The 16,138-nt window shown below is 55.4% G+C and overlaps 1 protein-coding gene across 1 annotated transcript; it reads left to right on the forward strand.

Moving 5' to 3' along the window:
- The first annotated feature begins 713 nt into the window (after positions 1 to 713).
- GALNT6 (polypeptide N-acetylgalactosaminyltransferase 6) lies at positions 714 to 15,792 on the forward strand. Its single transcript, XM_032713484.1, has 10 exons — positions 714 to 1,210; positions 3,972 to 4,144; positions 6,528 to 6,677; positions 7,694 to 7,928; positions 9,368 to 9,485; positions 10,686 to 10,886; positions 11,694 to 11,825; positions 13,716 to 13,817; positions 13,931 to 14,083; positions 15,465 to 15,792. The coding sequence occupies exons 1-10, from the start codon at positions 714 to 716 to the stop codon at positions 15,576 to 15,578; spliced, it is 1,875 nt and encodes a 624-aa protein (XP_032569375.1). The 3' UTR covers positions 15,579 to 15,792.
- Positions 15,793 to 16,138: the final 346 nt, after the last annotated feature.

Genomic DNA, 16,138 nt, shown 5'->3' on the forward strand with positions numbered 1-16,138 from the left:
ATATAACAATCTATTAATATTGTAATGTTAATATTACTTTACCGTATTGTTCTATTGATATATTAATATATAATAATATATTAATATAAAATATATTAATATCGTAATACTAATATTACTTTACCATATTGGTCTATTAATGTATTAATATAACAATATATATAATAATATATTAATATAACAATCTATTAATATTGCAATGTTAATATTACTTTATTATATCACTCTATTAACGTATTAATATAATAATATATTACATATAAAATAATATATTAACATAACAATCTATTAATATTGCAATGTTAATATTACTTTATTATATCGCTCTATTAACGTATTAATATAATAATATATTACATATAAAATAATATATTTACATAACAATATATTAATGCATTAATATATCAATATTGTATTATTATGTTTTATCAGCCTGGTCTAGTGAAGGGTTCCCTGCCCACGGGAGGGGGAGGCGGTTGATCCGGATGATTTTCAGGTCCTTTCCCACCCAAACCATTACGAACCGAATATATTAATATATTAATATATTCTATAATAAATATATAATATTTTAACACCTAGGGCACGCACCCAAACCGCATCTAACCCGCGGGTCTTTCTCCTCCCCGCAGCTTCCCGGAGCCGAGCAGCGCATCATGAACCACCCCTGAAACCTCGCAGGAACCTCCAAAACCACGCCAAAAACCCCAAAAATGAGGCTTTTCCGCCGCCGCTCCGGCCCCTTGAAGGCGGCTCTGGCGGGCGCCGCCTTCCTCCTCCTCTTCCTCTTCACGGTGCCGAGGGACGCGGCGCGCAGGGAGCGGGGCGAGGAGGAGCCGTGGCTGCGGAACATCGCGCAGGGCAAGGCGCAGGTGCTGGACCTGATGCTCGGGGCCGTCCACAACCTGCGGGACTCGATGCCCAAACTGCAGATCGGGGCCCCGCAGCCCCCCCGGGAGCCGCTGCCCCGCGGGGGCCGCTCCTGCCCGCCCGGGGTCTACACGGCGGCCGAGCTGCGGCCCCTCCTCGAGAGACCCCCCCAGGACCCCGCCAGCCCCGGCGCCGACGGGAAACCCTTCAAGAAGGAGCGCTGGAGCCCCGAGGAGAGCAGGGAGAAGGAGAAGGGCTACGAGAAGCACTGCTTCAACGCCTTCGCCAGCGACCGCATCTCCCTGCAGAGAGCGCTGGGGCCCGACAGCCGCCCCCCCGAGTGAGAGCCGGCGCCCCAAAACCGCGGGGAGACGCGGATTCCCGGGAATCCGGCGCTCGCTCCCTTAAATCTGGCCCCGGTGCCTTCAAATGTTACCCTTATTCCCAAAAATTTGGCCATTTATTCCTCAAATTTGACCCTTATTCCCATAAATTTGGTCCATATTCCCATAAATTTGGCCCTCATTCCTCAAATTTGGCCACTTATTCCTTTAAAATTTGGCCACTTATTCCTTAAAATTTGGCCATTTATTCCTTAAAATTTGGCCCCCATTCCTTTAAATTTGGCCCCGGTGCCTTCAAATGTTTCCCTTATTCCCAAAAATTTGGCCCTTATTCCCATAAATTTGGCCCTCATTCCTTACAGTTTGGCCACTTATTCCTTACAATTTGACCACTTATTCCCTTACAATTCCACCTTTTATTCCCTTAAAATTTCGCCATTTATTCTCTTAAAATTTGGCCATTTATTCCTTAATATTTGGACCCCATTCCTTTAAATTTGGCCCCGGTGCCTTCAAATGTTACCCTTATTCCCAAAAATTTGGCCCTTATTCCTTAAAATTGGGTCCTTATTCCTCAAACTTGGCCACATACTCCTTTAAATTTGGCCACTTATTCCCCTAAAATTTGGCCACTTATTCCTCAAAATTTGGCCACTTATTCCCTTAAATTTGGCCCCTTATTCCTTTAAATTTGGCTCTTATTCCTTATATTTGGCCCTTATTCCATTAAATTTGGCCCTCGTTTCCTTAAATTTGACCCTGATGCCTTAAAATGTTACCCTTATTCCTTAAAATTTGGCCCTTATTCCTTACAATTTGGCCTTTATTCCCTCAAATTTGGCCACTTATTCCCTTACAATTCCGCCTTTTATTCCCTTAAAATTTCGCCATTTATTCCCTTAAAAATTGGTCACTTATTCCCCTAAAATTTAGCCACTTATTCCCTAAAATTTTTCCATTTTCCACTTGAATTTGGCCCCTATTCCTTTAAATTTGGCCCTTATTCCCTATATTTGCCCCTTGTTCCCTTAAATTTGGCCCTGATGCCTTAAAACGTTACTCTTATTCCCTTAAATTTTACCCTTATCCCTTAAAATTTGGCCCTTATTCTCTTAAATTTGGCCCTGATGCCTTAAAATGTTACCGTTATTCCTTATATTTGGCCCTTATTCCTCGAATTTGGCCATTTATTCCCTCAAAATTTGTCCGTTATTCCTTAAAATTGAGTCCTTATTCCCTAAAATTTGGCCACTTATTCCCAAAAGTTTGGCCATTTATTCCATAAAATCTGGCCACTTACTCCTTAAAATTTGGCCACATATTCCTTAAAATTTGGCCATTTATTCCCTTAAAATTTGGCCACTGATTCCTTAAAATTTGTCTTATTCCTCAAATTTGGCCCTTATTCCTCAAATTTGGCCACTTATTCCTTTACAATTTGGCCACTTGTTCCCTTACAATTCCGCCTTTTATTCCCTTAAAATTTCACCATTTATTCCCTTAAAATTTGGTCACTTATTTCCTTAAATTTGGCCCTGATGCCTTAAAATGTTACCCTTATTTCTTAAAATTTGGCCCTTATTCCCTTATATTTGGCCACTGATTCCTTAAAATTTGTCCACTTATTCCCTTTAAGTTTGGCCATTTACTCCTTAAAATTTAGCCACTTATTCCCAAAAATTTGGCCCTTATTCCTTAAAATTTGGCCCCTTATTCCCTTGAATTTGGCCCCTCATTCCCTTAAATTTTTGCCCCCATTCCCCGAAGTTCCAGGGGACACAACCCCGCCTGGGGACGGGGAGTCTCTCGGCGCTGGCAGCTGAAAACCGACCCCAGAGCCGAAACCCGACCCAATTTATTAATATTTCCCCCAATTGCGGCCCCTCGGGGTTGGGTTTGAGGGCCCCGCGCTCTTTGTGTCTCCGGTACCTGCTCGGGGGCTCCGGGATCTCCCCCCTCTCCCTCCTCTCTCCCTCTTTTATTCCCGCCGGCTCCAGAAATCCCACTTTTTCTTTTCTCAGCCGAGTGGAACAACCTCGGACCCCGCTGGGTGTGCGGGGACAGACGGGGGGGAGGAGGGAAACGGGGGAAATCCAGGGATTTCCTCGCTGCCGGATTAACCACGGGGGGCCCCCCCAGCCCTGCCTGAGCCGGGGGGGGGGGGGGGGCGGGAATTCGGGCTGGAAAAAACCTGGAATGGGAGGGAGAAGAGGAGCCCCCCCACCCCGTTCGATCGATTATCTGCGATCGGCGGGGACAAAGGTGGGGGGGGGAACGGGAATCAAAGACGGGATGAGCCGGGGGGAGCCGGGAATGGGAATCAAAGACGAGATGAGCTGAGAGGGATCGACCGGGAATGGGAATAAAAGCCAGGATGAGCTGAGAGGGGTTGGGAATGGGAATCAAAGCCGGGATGAGCCGGGGGGGTGTCGGGAATGGGATTCACTCAACCAAAACCAGCGGGAATCAAAGCCGGGATGAGCCGGGGGGAGGGGGGGAATGGGAATCGAAGACGAGATGAGCTGAGAGGGGTTGGGAATGGGAATCAAAGCCGGGATGAGCCGGAGGGGGCCGGGAACGGGACTCGTTCAACCAAAACCAACGGGAATCAAAGCCGCGGGGGGAGGGGGGCTGGGAATGGGAATCAAAACCGGGATGAGCCGGAGCCGCCCTCCCGTTGCGGGCTCTGGGGGTCAGAGGGGTCGTTCCCGTCTCTCTCCCCCCCACCAACCCCCCCCCCGTCGCGTGTCCCCAAAGGTGCATCGACCAGAAGTTCAAGCGCTGCCCGCCCCTGCCGAGCACCAGCGTGGTGATCGTGTTCCACAACGAGGCCTGGTCCACCCTGCTCCGAACCGTCTACAGCGTCCTGCACTCGGCCCCCGCCAGCCTGCTCAGGGAGGTCATCCTCGTCGATGATGCCAGCACCGACGGTGGGGACACGGGGGACACGGGGGGGACACGGGGATGTGGGGACAGAGGGGTGTGGGAGCTGGGGTGGGATATGGGGACACGGGGATGTGGGGACAGAGGGGTATGGGAGCTGGGGTGGGATATGGGGACACGGGGATGTGGGGACAGAGGGGTGTGGGAGCTGGGGTGGGATATGGGGACACGGGGATGTGGGGACAGAGGGGGGTGGGATATGGGGACACAGGGATATGGGGACACGGGGATGTGGGGACACGGGGATGTGGGGACAGAGGGGTGTGGGAGCTGGGGTGGGATACGGGGACACAGGGATATGGGGACAGAGGGGTGTGGGAGCTGGGGTGGGATACGGGGACACGGGTATGTGGAGACAGAAGGATGTGGGGACCTGCTGCACCCCGTGTCCAGTGTCCTGCACTCGGCCCCCGCCAGCCTGCTCAGGGAGGTCATCCTCGGGGATGACACCAGCACCGACAGTGGGGACACCCGGGGACACGGGGACAGAGGGATGTGGGAGCTGTGGTGGGATGCAGGATCCAGAGGAATATGGGGACCAGGGGGATGTGGGAGTTGTGGTGGGATGTGGGAAGAGAGGGATGTGGGGACAGAGGGATGAGAGAGCTGTGGTGGGATGCAGGATCCAGAGGAATGTGGGAGCTGGGGTGGGATACAGGGGCAGAAGGATGAGGGAGCTGTGGTGGGATGTGGGAGCTGTGGTGGGATGCAGGATCCAGAGGAATGTGGGGACCAGAGGGATATGGAAGCTGGAGTGGGATGCAGGATCCAGAGGAATGTGGGAGCTGGGGTGGGATGAGGGAGCTGTAGTGGGATATAGGGGTAGAGGGATGTGGGGACAGAGGGATGAGGGAGCTGTGGTGGGATATGGGGCCAGAGGGATATGGGAGCTACGATGGGATGCAGGATCTAGAGGAATGTGTGGACCAGAGGGATGTGGGAGCTGGGGTGAGATGCAGGATCCAGAGGAATGTGGGGACCAGGGGGATGTGGGAGCTGTGGTGGGATGTGAGGAGAAAGGGATGAGGGAGCCGTGGTGGGATTCAGGGACCAGAGGGAGGAACAGGAGCCCTGGCAGGGTGTGGGATCAGAGGGATGCAGGAGCCGTGGTGGGATTTAGGGGGCAGCGGGAGGCAGGAGCCGCGGTGGGACACGGGAGCCAGAGGAATACAGGGGTCAGAGGGATACAGGTGGGATTTAGGGGGCAGGGAGAGGAACAGGAGCCCTGGTAGGGTGTGGGATCAGAGGGATGTGGGATCAGAGGGATGAGGGGGATGCCCGGTGTCCATTCCCGGGAGCGGTGGCTCCGATCCACCGGGAGAAGCGGCTCGTGCCCATCCCGGGGCAGCCCCGGGATGTTCCAGCGGCTCCTCCCGCTGCTTCACATCCCCGGGGATTTTCCCTTCTCCAACCAACACCAATCCCGACCCGGCCCTGGACACAAACCGGGCGCTCCCCCCGCGTCCCACGAACACCTCGGTCACCGCAAACCCTCACGAGCCGCACCCGGGGCTGATTAATTAACCACGTTAACCGCGCCCGGGGCTAATTAACCGGCGAGTTCAGGGTCGGGGCGCTGGAGGAGCGGACTCTGCCCTCGGCCCGGATAAATTCCCGCTTCCCGAGTAGCCTCCCGGGGTTTCATCGCCCGTGAACGCGGCCCCCGCTGCGCTGGGGACGCGGGGGGCACTCGGGGTCCCTTCCCAGGGTGGGTCTCGGGGGTTCCCAGCTCTCCCGTGGCCATTCCCAGCTCTTGGCTGCCCAGAAATCCCGGTTTCCTGTGGTGACACCGCGCTTGGTGTGTGTGTGTGTCCCCCGGTGACGGCTCGGTCCCGGTGACACTTGAGGCGCAGGGGTGGGACCTCCTCCCCCCGGCCGCGCCCTGATCCCTCTCCAGAGGGGGATTGGATGGGAAGGGGCATTGGATGAGGAGGGGGGGGGCAGGTCCTTCGCAAAACTCCCTGTCTTTGGCCAAACCCAGTCCGGATTTAGCGAAACCCGGTGTGGATTCAGCCAAAACCGCTGAGATTTGGGGGAAGGAGATTCCGTGTGTCTGAATCCGAACCCGGGAGCGGGGTCTGAGCTGCAGTTCCTGGGATGAGCTGGGGGCAGTGGGATGGGATGGAATGGAATGGGATGAGATGGACTGGGGTGGGATGGGGGCAGCAGTTCCTGGGATGGAATGGGAGGGGGGCAGCAGGATGGGACGGAAGGGGAAGGGGAGGGGAAGGGAAGGCTGGGGGGGCATCAGCGTGTGAGGGCACGGGATGGGAGCACCAACGCGGGCTCGTGGGACGCAGGAACCGCCTCCTGCCCATCCCGACGGCTCCGGCTCCTGTCCCCCCGTCCCCTCGCCCCCAAATCCCGCAGAGTACCTGAAGGAGGAGTTGGATCGCTACGTGGAGCAGCTGCAGATCGTGCGCGTGGTGCGGCAGCGGGAGCGCAAGGGGCTCATCACGGCGCGGCTCCTCGGGGCCAGCGTGGCCAGCGGGGACGTGCTCACCTTCCTGGACGCCCACTGTGAGTGCCCACCCCGCCCGGCGGTCCCCAGAGACCTCCCTTCCTTTTTACTCTTTTCCCCTTCCTCCTCTTACCCCTCTTTTCCTCTTCTCTTTTTTCCTCTTCCCCCTCTTTTTCCTCTTCTCCCCCCCTTTTCCTCTTCCCTTTTTTCCTCTTCCCCCTTTTTTCCTCTTTCCCCTTCCTCCTCTTCCCCCCCTTTTCATCTTCCTTTTCCTCTTCCCTTCCTTTTTTTCTCTTCCCTTTACCCCTCTTCCCCCTTTTCCCCTCTTCCCCCTTTTCCCCTCTTCCCCCTTTTCCCCTCTTCCCCCTTTTTCCCTCTTCCCCCTTTTCCCTCTTCCCCCTTTTTTCTCTTCCCCCTTTTTTCTCTTCCCCCTTTCTCCTCCTCCCCCTTTTCTCTCGTCCCCCATTCTCCTCTTCCCCCTTTTTCCTCTTCCCCCTTTTTCCTCTTCCCCCTTTTTCCTCTTCCCCCTTTTTCCTCTTCCCCCTTTTTCCTCTTCCCCCTTTTCCCCTCTTCCCCCTTTTCCCCTCTTCCCCCTTTTCCCCTCTTCCCCCTTTTTCCCTCTTCCCCCTTTTCCCTCTTCCCCCTTTTTTCTCTTCCCCCTTTTTTCTCTTCCCCCTTTTCCTCTTCCCCCTTTTCCTCTTCCCCCTTTTTCCTCTTCCCCCTTTTTCCTCTTCCCCCTTTTTCCTCTTCCCCCTTTTTCCTCTTCCCCCTTTTTTCCTCTTCCCCCTTTTTTCCTCTTCCCCCCTTTTTTCCTCTTCCCCCTTTTTTCCTCTTCCCCCTTTTTTCCTCTTCCCCCTTTTTTCCTCTTCCCCCTTTTTTCCTCTTCCCCCTTTTTTCCTCTTCCCCCTTTTTTCCTCTTCCCCCTTTTTTCCTCTTCCCCCTTTTTTCCTCTTCCCCCTTTTTTCCTCTTCCCTCCCTTTTCTCTTTATTTCTCCCCCTAATCTTCCCCCCCTTTTCCCTCTCCCCTTATTTTCCCTCTCCCCCCGTTCCCCCCTCCGTCTCCCCGCCGCCCCAGGCGAGTGTTTCCAGGGCTGGCTGGAGCCGCTGCTGTCTCGCATCGCGCACGAGCCGCGGGCCGTGGTGAGCCCCGACATCGCCACCATCGACCTGCACACCTTCGAGTTCTCCAAGCCCGTGCCCGGCGGGAAGCAGCACAGCCGCGGCAACTTCGACTGGAGCCTCACCTTCGGCTGGGAGCTGCTCCCGGCCCGCGAGCGGCAGCGCAGGAAGGACGAGACCTTCCCCATCAAGTGAGAGCCGCAGGGGGGGTCCTGATCCAGTTGTTTCTGGGCCTTTTCCCAAAAAATCGGGGGGGTTAGTGCCTCTGGGGGAGCGATTTCTGCCCCTTTTACCGACAAATCGGGGTTTTCTCCTCAGTTTTGGTGCCTCTGCTTGAGCAACTCTGCCCCTTTTCCCAACAAATCAGGATTTTCCTCAATTTTGATGTCTCTGAGTGAGCGATTCCTCCCCTTCCCAGTGCAGTTATTCCTTGAAGAGAAGGCTGAGACCTTCCCCATTAAGCAATCCCAGCACGGGGGGGATTCCTGGTCCACTTGGTGCTGCTCCTTTTCCCAAAAAATTGGTGGTTTTGCTGCCTCCGGGTGAGGAATTCTGCCCCTTCCCGGTGGAGTTTTCCCCCGGGATGTTTGGCCCGAGGGATGGGAGGTGGTTTTTGCCCGGAAAAGGATCGATCGGAGCTGCGGGGCTACTGGAAACCTCACCCGGGGCTCGGGGAACGCGGAGCCACCTCCCGGCTCGGCCCGAGTCTCTCATTAAGGGTTTAATTAGTGCCTCGGACCTTCTCCCTCCCGGACACCCCCCGGTGCATTAATAAGTCACCCGCGGCTCAGCCCGCCCCAAAATCCCGCTTTTTAGCCCTTTCTTTGACACGCAGAGAAGCCCCGAGTGCTTTTCCCACCTCTCCCTCGCTCTTCCCACCGGGAGACCCCCGAGCCCCCCGGGGGCAGGGCTGGCTTTGTGCGGAGTCACCTCCGAGACACGTCCCCGTCCCAGCAAAGGTCCCTTTTACCTCCCGGCGCTGTCTCGTCTCCGGCAGCCCAGAAAATCCTCGCGGTTCGTTGTTGTTCCCGAATAAAAGCGAGTTTCTGTTCCGGCCCGAGACGGGAAAGATCAGGGGGTGGGAGGAGGGGACGGGGCAGCGGGCTCGGACCTCCGCCCTCTTTTTGGCGGCAGGTTTTTGGCACCAATGTCCCCTTTGAGCCGAGCCTTGCTGTCCCCTCTGTCCCCTCCTCGGTGGAGTTTTCCCCTGGGGGAAGGCTGAGACCTTCCCCATCAAGCAATCCCAGCACGGGGGGAATCCTGGTCCACTTGGTGCTGCTCCTTTTCCCAAAAAATTGGGGGGTTTGGTGCCTCTGGGGGAGCGATTCTGCCCCTTCCCAGTGGAGCTTTCCCTTCATGGGAAGGATGAGACCTTTCCCATCGAGCAATCCCAGCACGGGGGGATTCCTGATCCACTTGATTTTGCTCCTTTTCCCAACAAATTGAGGGGTTTGGTGCCTCTGGGGGAGCGATTCTGCCCCTTTTCCCAACAAATCAGAGTTTTCTCCTCAGTTTTGGTGCCTCTGGGGGAGCGATTCCGCCCCTTCCCAGTGGAGTTTTCCCCTGAGACACCCCAAAACTCGGATTCCCCCCTTTCTGTTTGCATTTTAACCCCCTTTTGCCCCCGCAGGTCTCCCACCTTCGCCGGGGGCCTCTTTGCCATCTCCCGGTCCTACTTCGAGCACCTCGGCTCCTACGACGACCAGATGGAGATCTGGGGGGGGGAGAATGTCGAAATGTCCTTCAGGGTGAGGGTTCGGTGTGAGAAAAATCTCTCATTTAAATTTAATTTCATTTAAATTTTAATTTTAAATTTTTTAAACCTCCCGTAAGCTCGGGGAAACGAAGAAACGAGGGAAGGATTTATTCAACACGTCGGGTCTTTTCTCCCACCGAGTTTCCGGAGAAGACCCCTCGGGTTTAAATTTCACAGGTTTTACAGTTTTACAAAATCCCACCTTTTTTGGAGAACCTTGATATATTCATTTTTTGCCTAGAAAGGTTTCTTTTCTCTGAAAAAGGGGGTTTCCCTTCTTTGGGCATCATCCTCTGCCAAAAACGATGGCTCCTCCTTTGTTCTTTTAGCCCAGAGAGAGAAGAGAAGCCCAAAATTCTCGCATGGCCCCAAAAGATTTTTATTGTTAGGAATTTTTATATTTCCCCTATCTGGTTGAAAAAAAGACCCTCTTCCTCCCCTTTATCCCTCTTCCCTCCTATTCCCTCTTCCCCCTTTTTTCCTCTTCCCCCCCTTTTCCCTCTTCCCCCTTTTCCCCCTTCCCCTCCTTTTTTCTTCTTCTCCTCTTTTTCCTCTTCCTCCCCTTTTTCCTCTTTGTATTTTGATCACCCCTTATCAATATTATGTAAATACCAGGCTGGAATATTGGGATATGGACACTTCCCTAATTTCCACCTGGTTGCCAGGAAGGCCTAAGACTAAACTCCTCCATTCCCACAGGTCTGGCAGTAAATACCAGGCTGGAATATCAGGATATGGAGACTTCCCAAGTTTAGGCCCAGACTAAACCATTGCATTCCCACAAGTCTGGCAGTCAATAACAGACTGGAATATCGGGATATGGAGACTTCCCCAGTTTAGGCCTAAGACTAAACCATGACATTCCCACAGGTGTGGTAGTAAATAACAGGCTGGAATATCGGGATAGGGAGACTTCCCTAGTTTAGGCCTAAGATTAAACCATTCCCACAGGTGTGGCAGTAAATAATGGGCTGGAATATTGGGATTTGGACACTTCCCTAGTTTAGGCCTAAGACTAAACCCTCCCCCCAGGTGTGGCAGTAAATAACAGGCTGGATATCAGGATTTGGACACTTACCCTGGTTTAGGCCTAAGACTAAACCCTTCCCCAGGTGTGGCAGTAAATAATGGGCTGGAATGTCGGGATTTGGACACTTCCCTGGTTTAGGCCTAAGACTAAACCCTCCCCCAGGTGTGGCAGTGTGGGGGGCAGGTGGAGATCATCCCCTGCTCCGTGGTGGGCCACGTGTTCCGCTCCAGGAGCCCGCACACCTTCCCCAAGGGCACGCAGGTGATCTCCAGGAACCAGGTGCGCCTGGCCGAGGTCTGGATGGACGACTACAAGGAGATCTTCTACAGGAGGAACCAGCAGGCGGCCCAGATGGCCAGGGAGGTAAACTGGGCAAACTGGGAGGGCCTTACTGGCTCTACTGGGCGTGGGGTGGGGGGGGGTCCTGCTGCGGGAGCTTCACCCGAGCTGGGGGAGGAGGGGAACCACCACGGGCAGAATTAGCCAAAAAAAAAAGCTAATTTTGGTTATTTTCTCCATTTGTCCAGAATGTTTTCTGGTAGGAAAACATCGATTTTTTTTTTTATATATATACATAAAAATGGGGGGTTTTTACAACACCAAAAAGGTGCCAAAATATCTCTGATCTGAGGCCAGAGCCTGAGGGGACCTCCCAGGTGACCCCCCCCACCGGTCTGGGATGACCCCCAGCTCTGAGAAGGGGTTTTTGGGGTTTTTTCCTTGCCATTTTCGGAGGTTCAGTTTAATTTTCTCACTTGGCTTTGTCACTGAAACATCATTTTTCTATAAAAACGGGGTTTTTTTTTTACAACACCAAAAACATTCCAAGTTCTTGGGGAGCGGCCAGAGCCTGAGGGGACCTGCCTGGTCTGGGATGAGAAGGGGTTTTGGGGTTCTTTTCCTTGCTGTTTTCAGATATTAATTTAATTTTCTCACGTGGCTTTGTCACTAAAATATCATTTTTCTATAAAAATGAGTTTGTTTTTTTACAACATCAAAATCCCCCCAAGCTCTTGGGAAGCAACCAGAGCCTGAGGGGACCTGCCAGGTGACCCCCCCACAGGTCTGGGATGACCCCCAGCTCCGAGAAGGGGATTTTGGTTGTGGTTTTTTTTCCCTTGCCGTTTTCGGAGGTTCAGTTTCATTTTCTCCACGTGGCTTCGTCGATAGAAGTCGTTTGGTGACATTACAGAGCGGCTGCGGCTGCGGGAGCGGCTCCACTGCCGGAACTTCACGTGGTACCTGCAGAACGTTTACCCCGAGATGTTCGTCCCCGACCTCACCCCGACCTTCTACGGGGCGGTGAGTGCCGGCAGCGGGCCCAGAATTCCCGCTGGGAATAACCAAGCGGGGAAGTCCCCCGGCCTTGGGTTGAGGGGATTGCTTTAAATCAGCGTTGGTGCTGCCGCGCCTGTCCCCGCGCCTGTCCCCGCGCCTGTCCCCGCGCCTGTCCCCGCGTCTGTCCCCGTGTCTGTCCCCCCGTCTGTCCCCGAATCCGTCCCCGGCTGGCGGGGCGGGTTTTTGGGCTGCGGCTCCGCTGGAATCCGGTAGAGCCGGTTTGGGGGGGGGGGTGGGGGTGGGGAGGGAGATCCAGGGTGGGGAACCCGCGGGGACGCGGCTTTTTGGGGCAAAGGGGGGGCAAAGAGATGGAAAGTTCCCCTCGCGAGAACCGAACGCCGGCCCGGCCCGGGATGGGCTTGGAAAACTCGGCTGGGGACGGGACATGGAGCTCCGGGTCCATTCCAAAGGAATCTGGGGACAGACAGGACACAGAGCTCCGGCTCCATCCCTGAGGAGTCTGGGGACAGACAGGACATGGAGCCTCCCAGCTCTGTCCCTGAGGAAGCTGAGGACAGGTAGCACGTGGAGCTCCAGCTCCATCCCTGAGGAATTGGGGACAGGCAGGACACGGAGCTCCAGCTCCATCCCTGAGGAATTGGGGACAGGCAGGACACGGAGCTCCAGCTTCAACCCCGAGGAACTGGGAACAGACAGGACACGGAGCTCCAGCTCCATCCCTGAGGAATCGGGGACAGGCAGGATGTGGAGCTCTGATTCCGTCCCTGAGGAATTGGGAACAGACAGGACACGGAGCTCCAGCTCCATCCCTGAGGAATACGAGGACAGGCAGGATTTGCCGCTCCAATTCCATCCCTGAGGAATTGGGGACAGGCAGGATTTGCAGCTCCAATCCCACCCCTGAGGACGGAGCTGCCCAAAAAGCCCCTTTTTCCCGAGCCGGGTGTTGTGTCCCGGGGCTGCCCCTCCTCAGCCGGGTCCGTGTGACAGTAGGTGACAGAGGTGACAGTAGGTGACAGAGAGGTGACAGAGGTGACAGTGTGGTGACAGCACGGTGACAGTAGGTGACAGAGAGGTGACAGAGGTGACAGTGTGGTGACAGCACGGTGACAGTAGGTGACAGAGAGGTGACAGCAGGTGACAGCAGATGACAGGGAGGTAACAGGGCGGTGACAGCCCGGCTGGCGCCGGGTCCTGGCTCCCGCCCAGCTTTGAATTCCCCTTTTATTTCCTGGAGCCTCGGCCCGGGCGGTTTCTCCTTTGCCTCGGGGGGTTGGCCCGGACGTTCCTCGTGTCCTGGAAAGGTCCCGGGACCCGGACCCGGTGCTCCCGGCCCCTGTTTGCAGAGCGATCACCGGAGCCCTGCGCGGCCCAGACCCGGGGCGGGGCCTGTCCCGCCCCTCTGAGACTCTTTTTTCCCCTCCTTTTCTCTTCTTTTCCCCCTCCCTTTCCTCCTTTCACTCCCCTTTTCCTCTCTTCTTCCTCTATATTCCCCCTTTTCTCTTTATTCCCCCCCTTGTCTTCCCTCCTTTTTCCTCTTCCCTCCTTTTTCCTCTTCCCTCCCTTTTTTCCTCCTCCTTTCCTTTTTTCCTCTTCCCCCCTTTTTCCTCTTCCCCCCTTTTTCCTCTTCCCCCCTTTTCCCTCTCCCCCCCTTTTTCCTCTCCCCCCCTTTTTCCTCCCCCCCCCTTTTTCCTCTCCCCCCCCCTTTTCGCTCTCCCCCCCCTTTTTCCTCTCCCCCCCCCTTTTTCCTCTCCCCCCCTTTTTCCTTTTCCCCCCCTATTTTCCTCTTTCCCCCTTCCTCCTCTTCCCCTCCTTCCCCTTTTCCTCCTCTTCTCCCCCGTCCTTCCTTTTCCCCTCCCTTCCTCCTCCTCTTTCCCCCTCCCCGCCCCGCAGATAAAAAACGAGGGCACCAAGAGCTGCCTGGACGTCGGGGAGAACAACCACGGGGGGAAACCCCTCATCATGTACCCCTGCCACGGGCTGGGGGGCAACCAGGTGGGCGCCCCCGACCCCCTCATTTTCCCTCCTGTCCCCCCGTCCCGTTTCCCCCCCCGGGGGGTGACCTTTGGGGGGCACGGTCGCGATGTGTCCCCACTCTGTCCCCGCAGTATTTCGAGTACACGAGCCAGCGGGAGCTGCGCCACAACATCGGCCGGGAGCTTTGCCTGCGGGCGGGGCCGGGCCCGGCCGAGCTGGGCGAGTGCCAGTTCCGAGGGAAGCCCGGCCGGGTGCCCGCGAACGAGGAGTGGGAGCTGGGACAGGTGAGGGGGGCACCGCTCCGGCCCGGGAATCCCCCCTGGGGAGGGAGAATCGTCCCCGTCGCGGGGCTGCTTTGCCGCCGCTTCCCATCGGTCCCACCCCGTTCATTCCCTGCGGTCACAGCCCTCGTTCATTCCGTCCGGTCACACCCAATTCGCCCTCCGGTCACACCCCTCGTTCATCCCCTCTGGTCACACCCCCCACTGACCCTCTGGTCACACTCCTCTTCGACCCCCCCCCCGGTCACACCCCCACTGACCCTCCCGGTCACTCCCCTCGTTCATCCCCCCCGGTCACACCCCCATTCACCCCCCGGTCACACCCCTCGTTCGTCCTCCCCAGTCACACCCCCATTGACCCCTCTGGTCACCCCCCTTGTTTATCCCTTCTGGTCACACCCCCATTCACACACACACACACACACACACACACACACACACACACGGTCACACTCCCATTCACCTTCTGGTCACACCCCCATTCACACCCCCTCAGTCACACCCTCATTCATCCCCCCAGGGTCAGGAACTGTCTGGAGGGTCGGGCCCAGAGAGTGATGGGGATGGAGCTGCATCCATTGGGATCCGCTCACCAGGGGTGTCCCCAGGGGGATGGAGCTGCATCCATTGGGATCCGCTCACCAGGGGTGTCCCCAGGGGGATGGAGCTGCATCCATTTGGGATCCACTCACCAGGGGTGTCCCCAGGGGGATGGAGCTGCATCCATTGGGATCCGCTCACCAGGGGTGTCCCAGGGATCAGGGCTGGGGCCAGAGAGTGGTGGGGATGCAGCTGCATCCCGTTGGGATCCGCTCACCAGGGGTGTCCCCAGGGGGATGGAGCTGCATCCCATTGGGATCCAGTCACCAGGGGTGTCCCCAGGGATCAGTGCTGGGCCCAATTCCTGTTCAGTGTCTTTATTAATGATTTAGATGAGGGGATAGAGTCCCACCATCAGCAAATTTGCAGCTGACACCAAGCAGTGGGGTTGGACCAAGGGTTGGGCTTGATGACCTCAGAGGTCCCTTCCAACCCAGCTGATTCTGTGATTCTGTGATTCTCTGGTTCTCTAATTCTCTGATTTTCTGATTCTGTGATTCTGTGTTTCTCTGATTCTCTAATTCTCTGATTTTCTGATTCTCTAATTCTCTGATTCCCTGATTCCTTGATTCCCTGATTCTCTGATTCTCTAATTCTCCGATTCTCTGATTCTGTGATTCCGTGATTCTTTGATTCTCTGATTCTGTGATTCTCTAATTCTCTGATTCCATGATTCTCTAATTCTCTGATTCCATGATTCTCTAATTCTCTAGTTCTCTGATTCTCTAACGCTCTGATTCTCTAACTCTCTGATTCTCTAATTGCTCTGATTGGTTTCCTGTAGAATCGGCTCATTAAGAACTTGGCCTCGGGCTCGTGTCTGACGGCTCGGGGGCCTCACCCAGCGCTGGTTCCCTGCGACCTCACCGACCCCCACCAGCTCTGGGCCTTCACCTGATCGGGGCTGAGCCCCCCCGGCCCCGACCACACTCAGGAAAACCAGAACCCACAAAGAAACCAACCCAAAACCTTCCTCAGTTGCTTTAATTCAAGAAGCAAAAGCCTTAAAACTGCTGCGTTTCACCGTGGCCTCAAACTGACTCCTGTGCCTTCGGAGCGGGGAACTCCGGGAACCGAGCTGGGCCCGGGGGGCTCCTCCAGGACCCCCAAAAATGTGGCACTTGTGGAGACCCCAAAAATGTGGCACTTGTGGAGACCCCCGTGACGCTCCTCGGGACCTGCTGCTCGTCCTCCCCCTCCCCAGCTCCGGCCGGAGACTCCTGAGCTCATCCCGGGCATTAAAAGGGTGGATTCCCTTCCCAGAGGGGGAACCCCGGTGGGAAAAACCGCAAAATCCGGGTGGTGACCATGGGGGGAGGTGACCACAGGTGGCTTGAGGTGACCCCAGATGGACAAGGGGAGGAATTGGGATCTGTGCCTTGGATAAGGGAGGGAGGGGGATTTTTAGGAAGGTCGTGGGGAGATCGTGTTCCCGGGGAAATCCCGAGTTTTCCTTGG

This window comes from Chiroxiphia lanceolata, chromosome 30 (genome assembly GCF_009829145.1).
Source record: "Chiroxiphia lanceolata isolate bChiLan1 chromosome 30, bChiLan1.pri, whole genome shotgun sequence".
Lineage (NCBI taxonomy): Eukaryota > Metazoa > Chordata > Aves > Passeriformes > Pipridae > Chiroxiphia > Chiroxiphia lanceolata.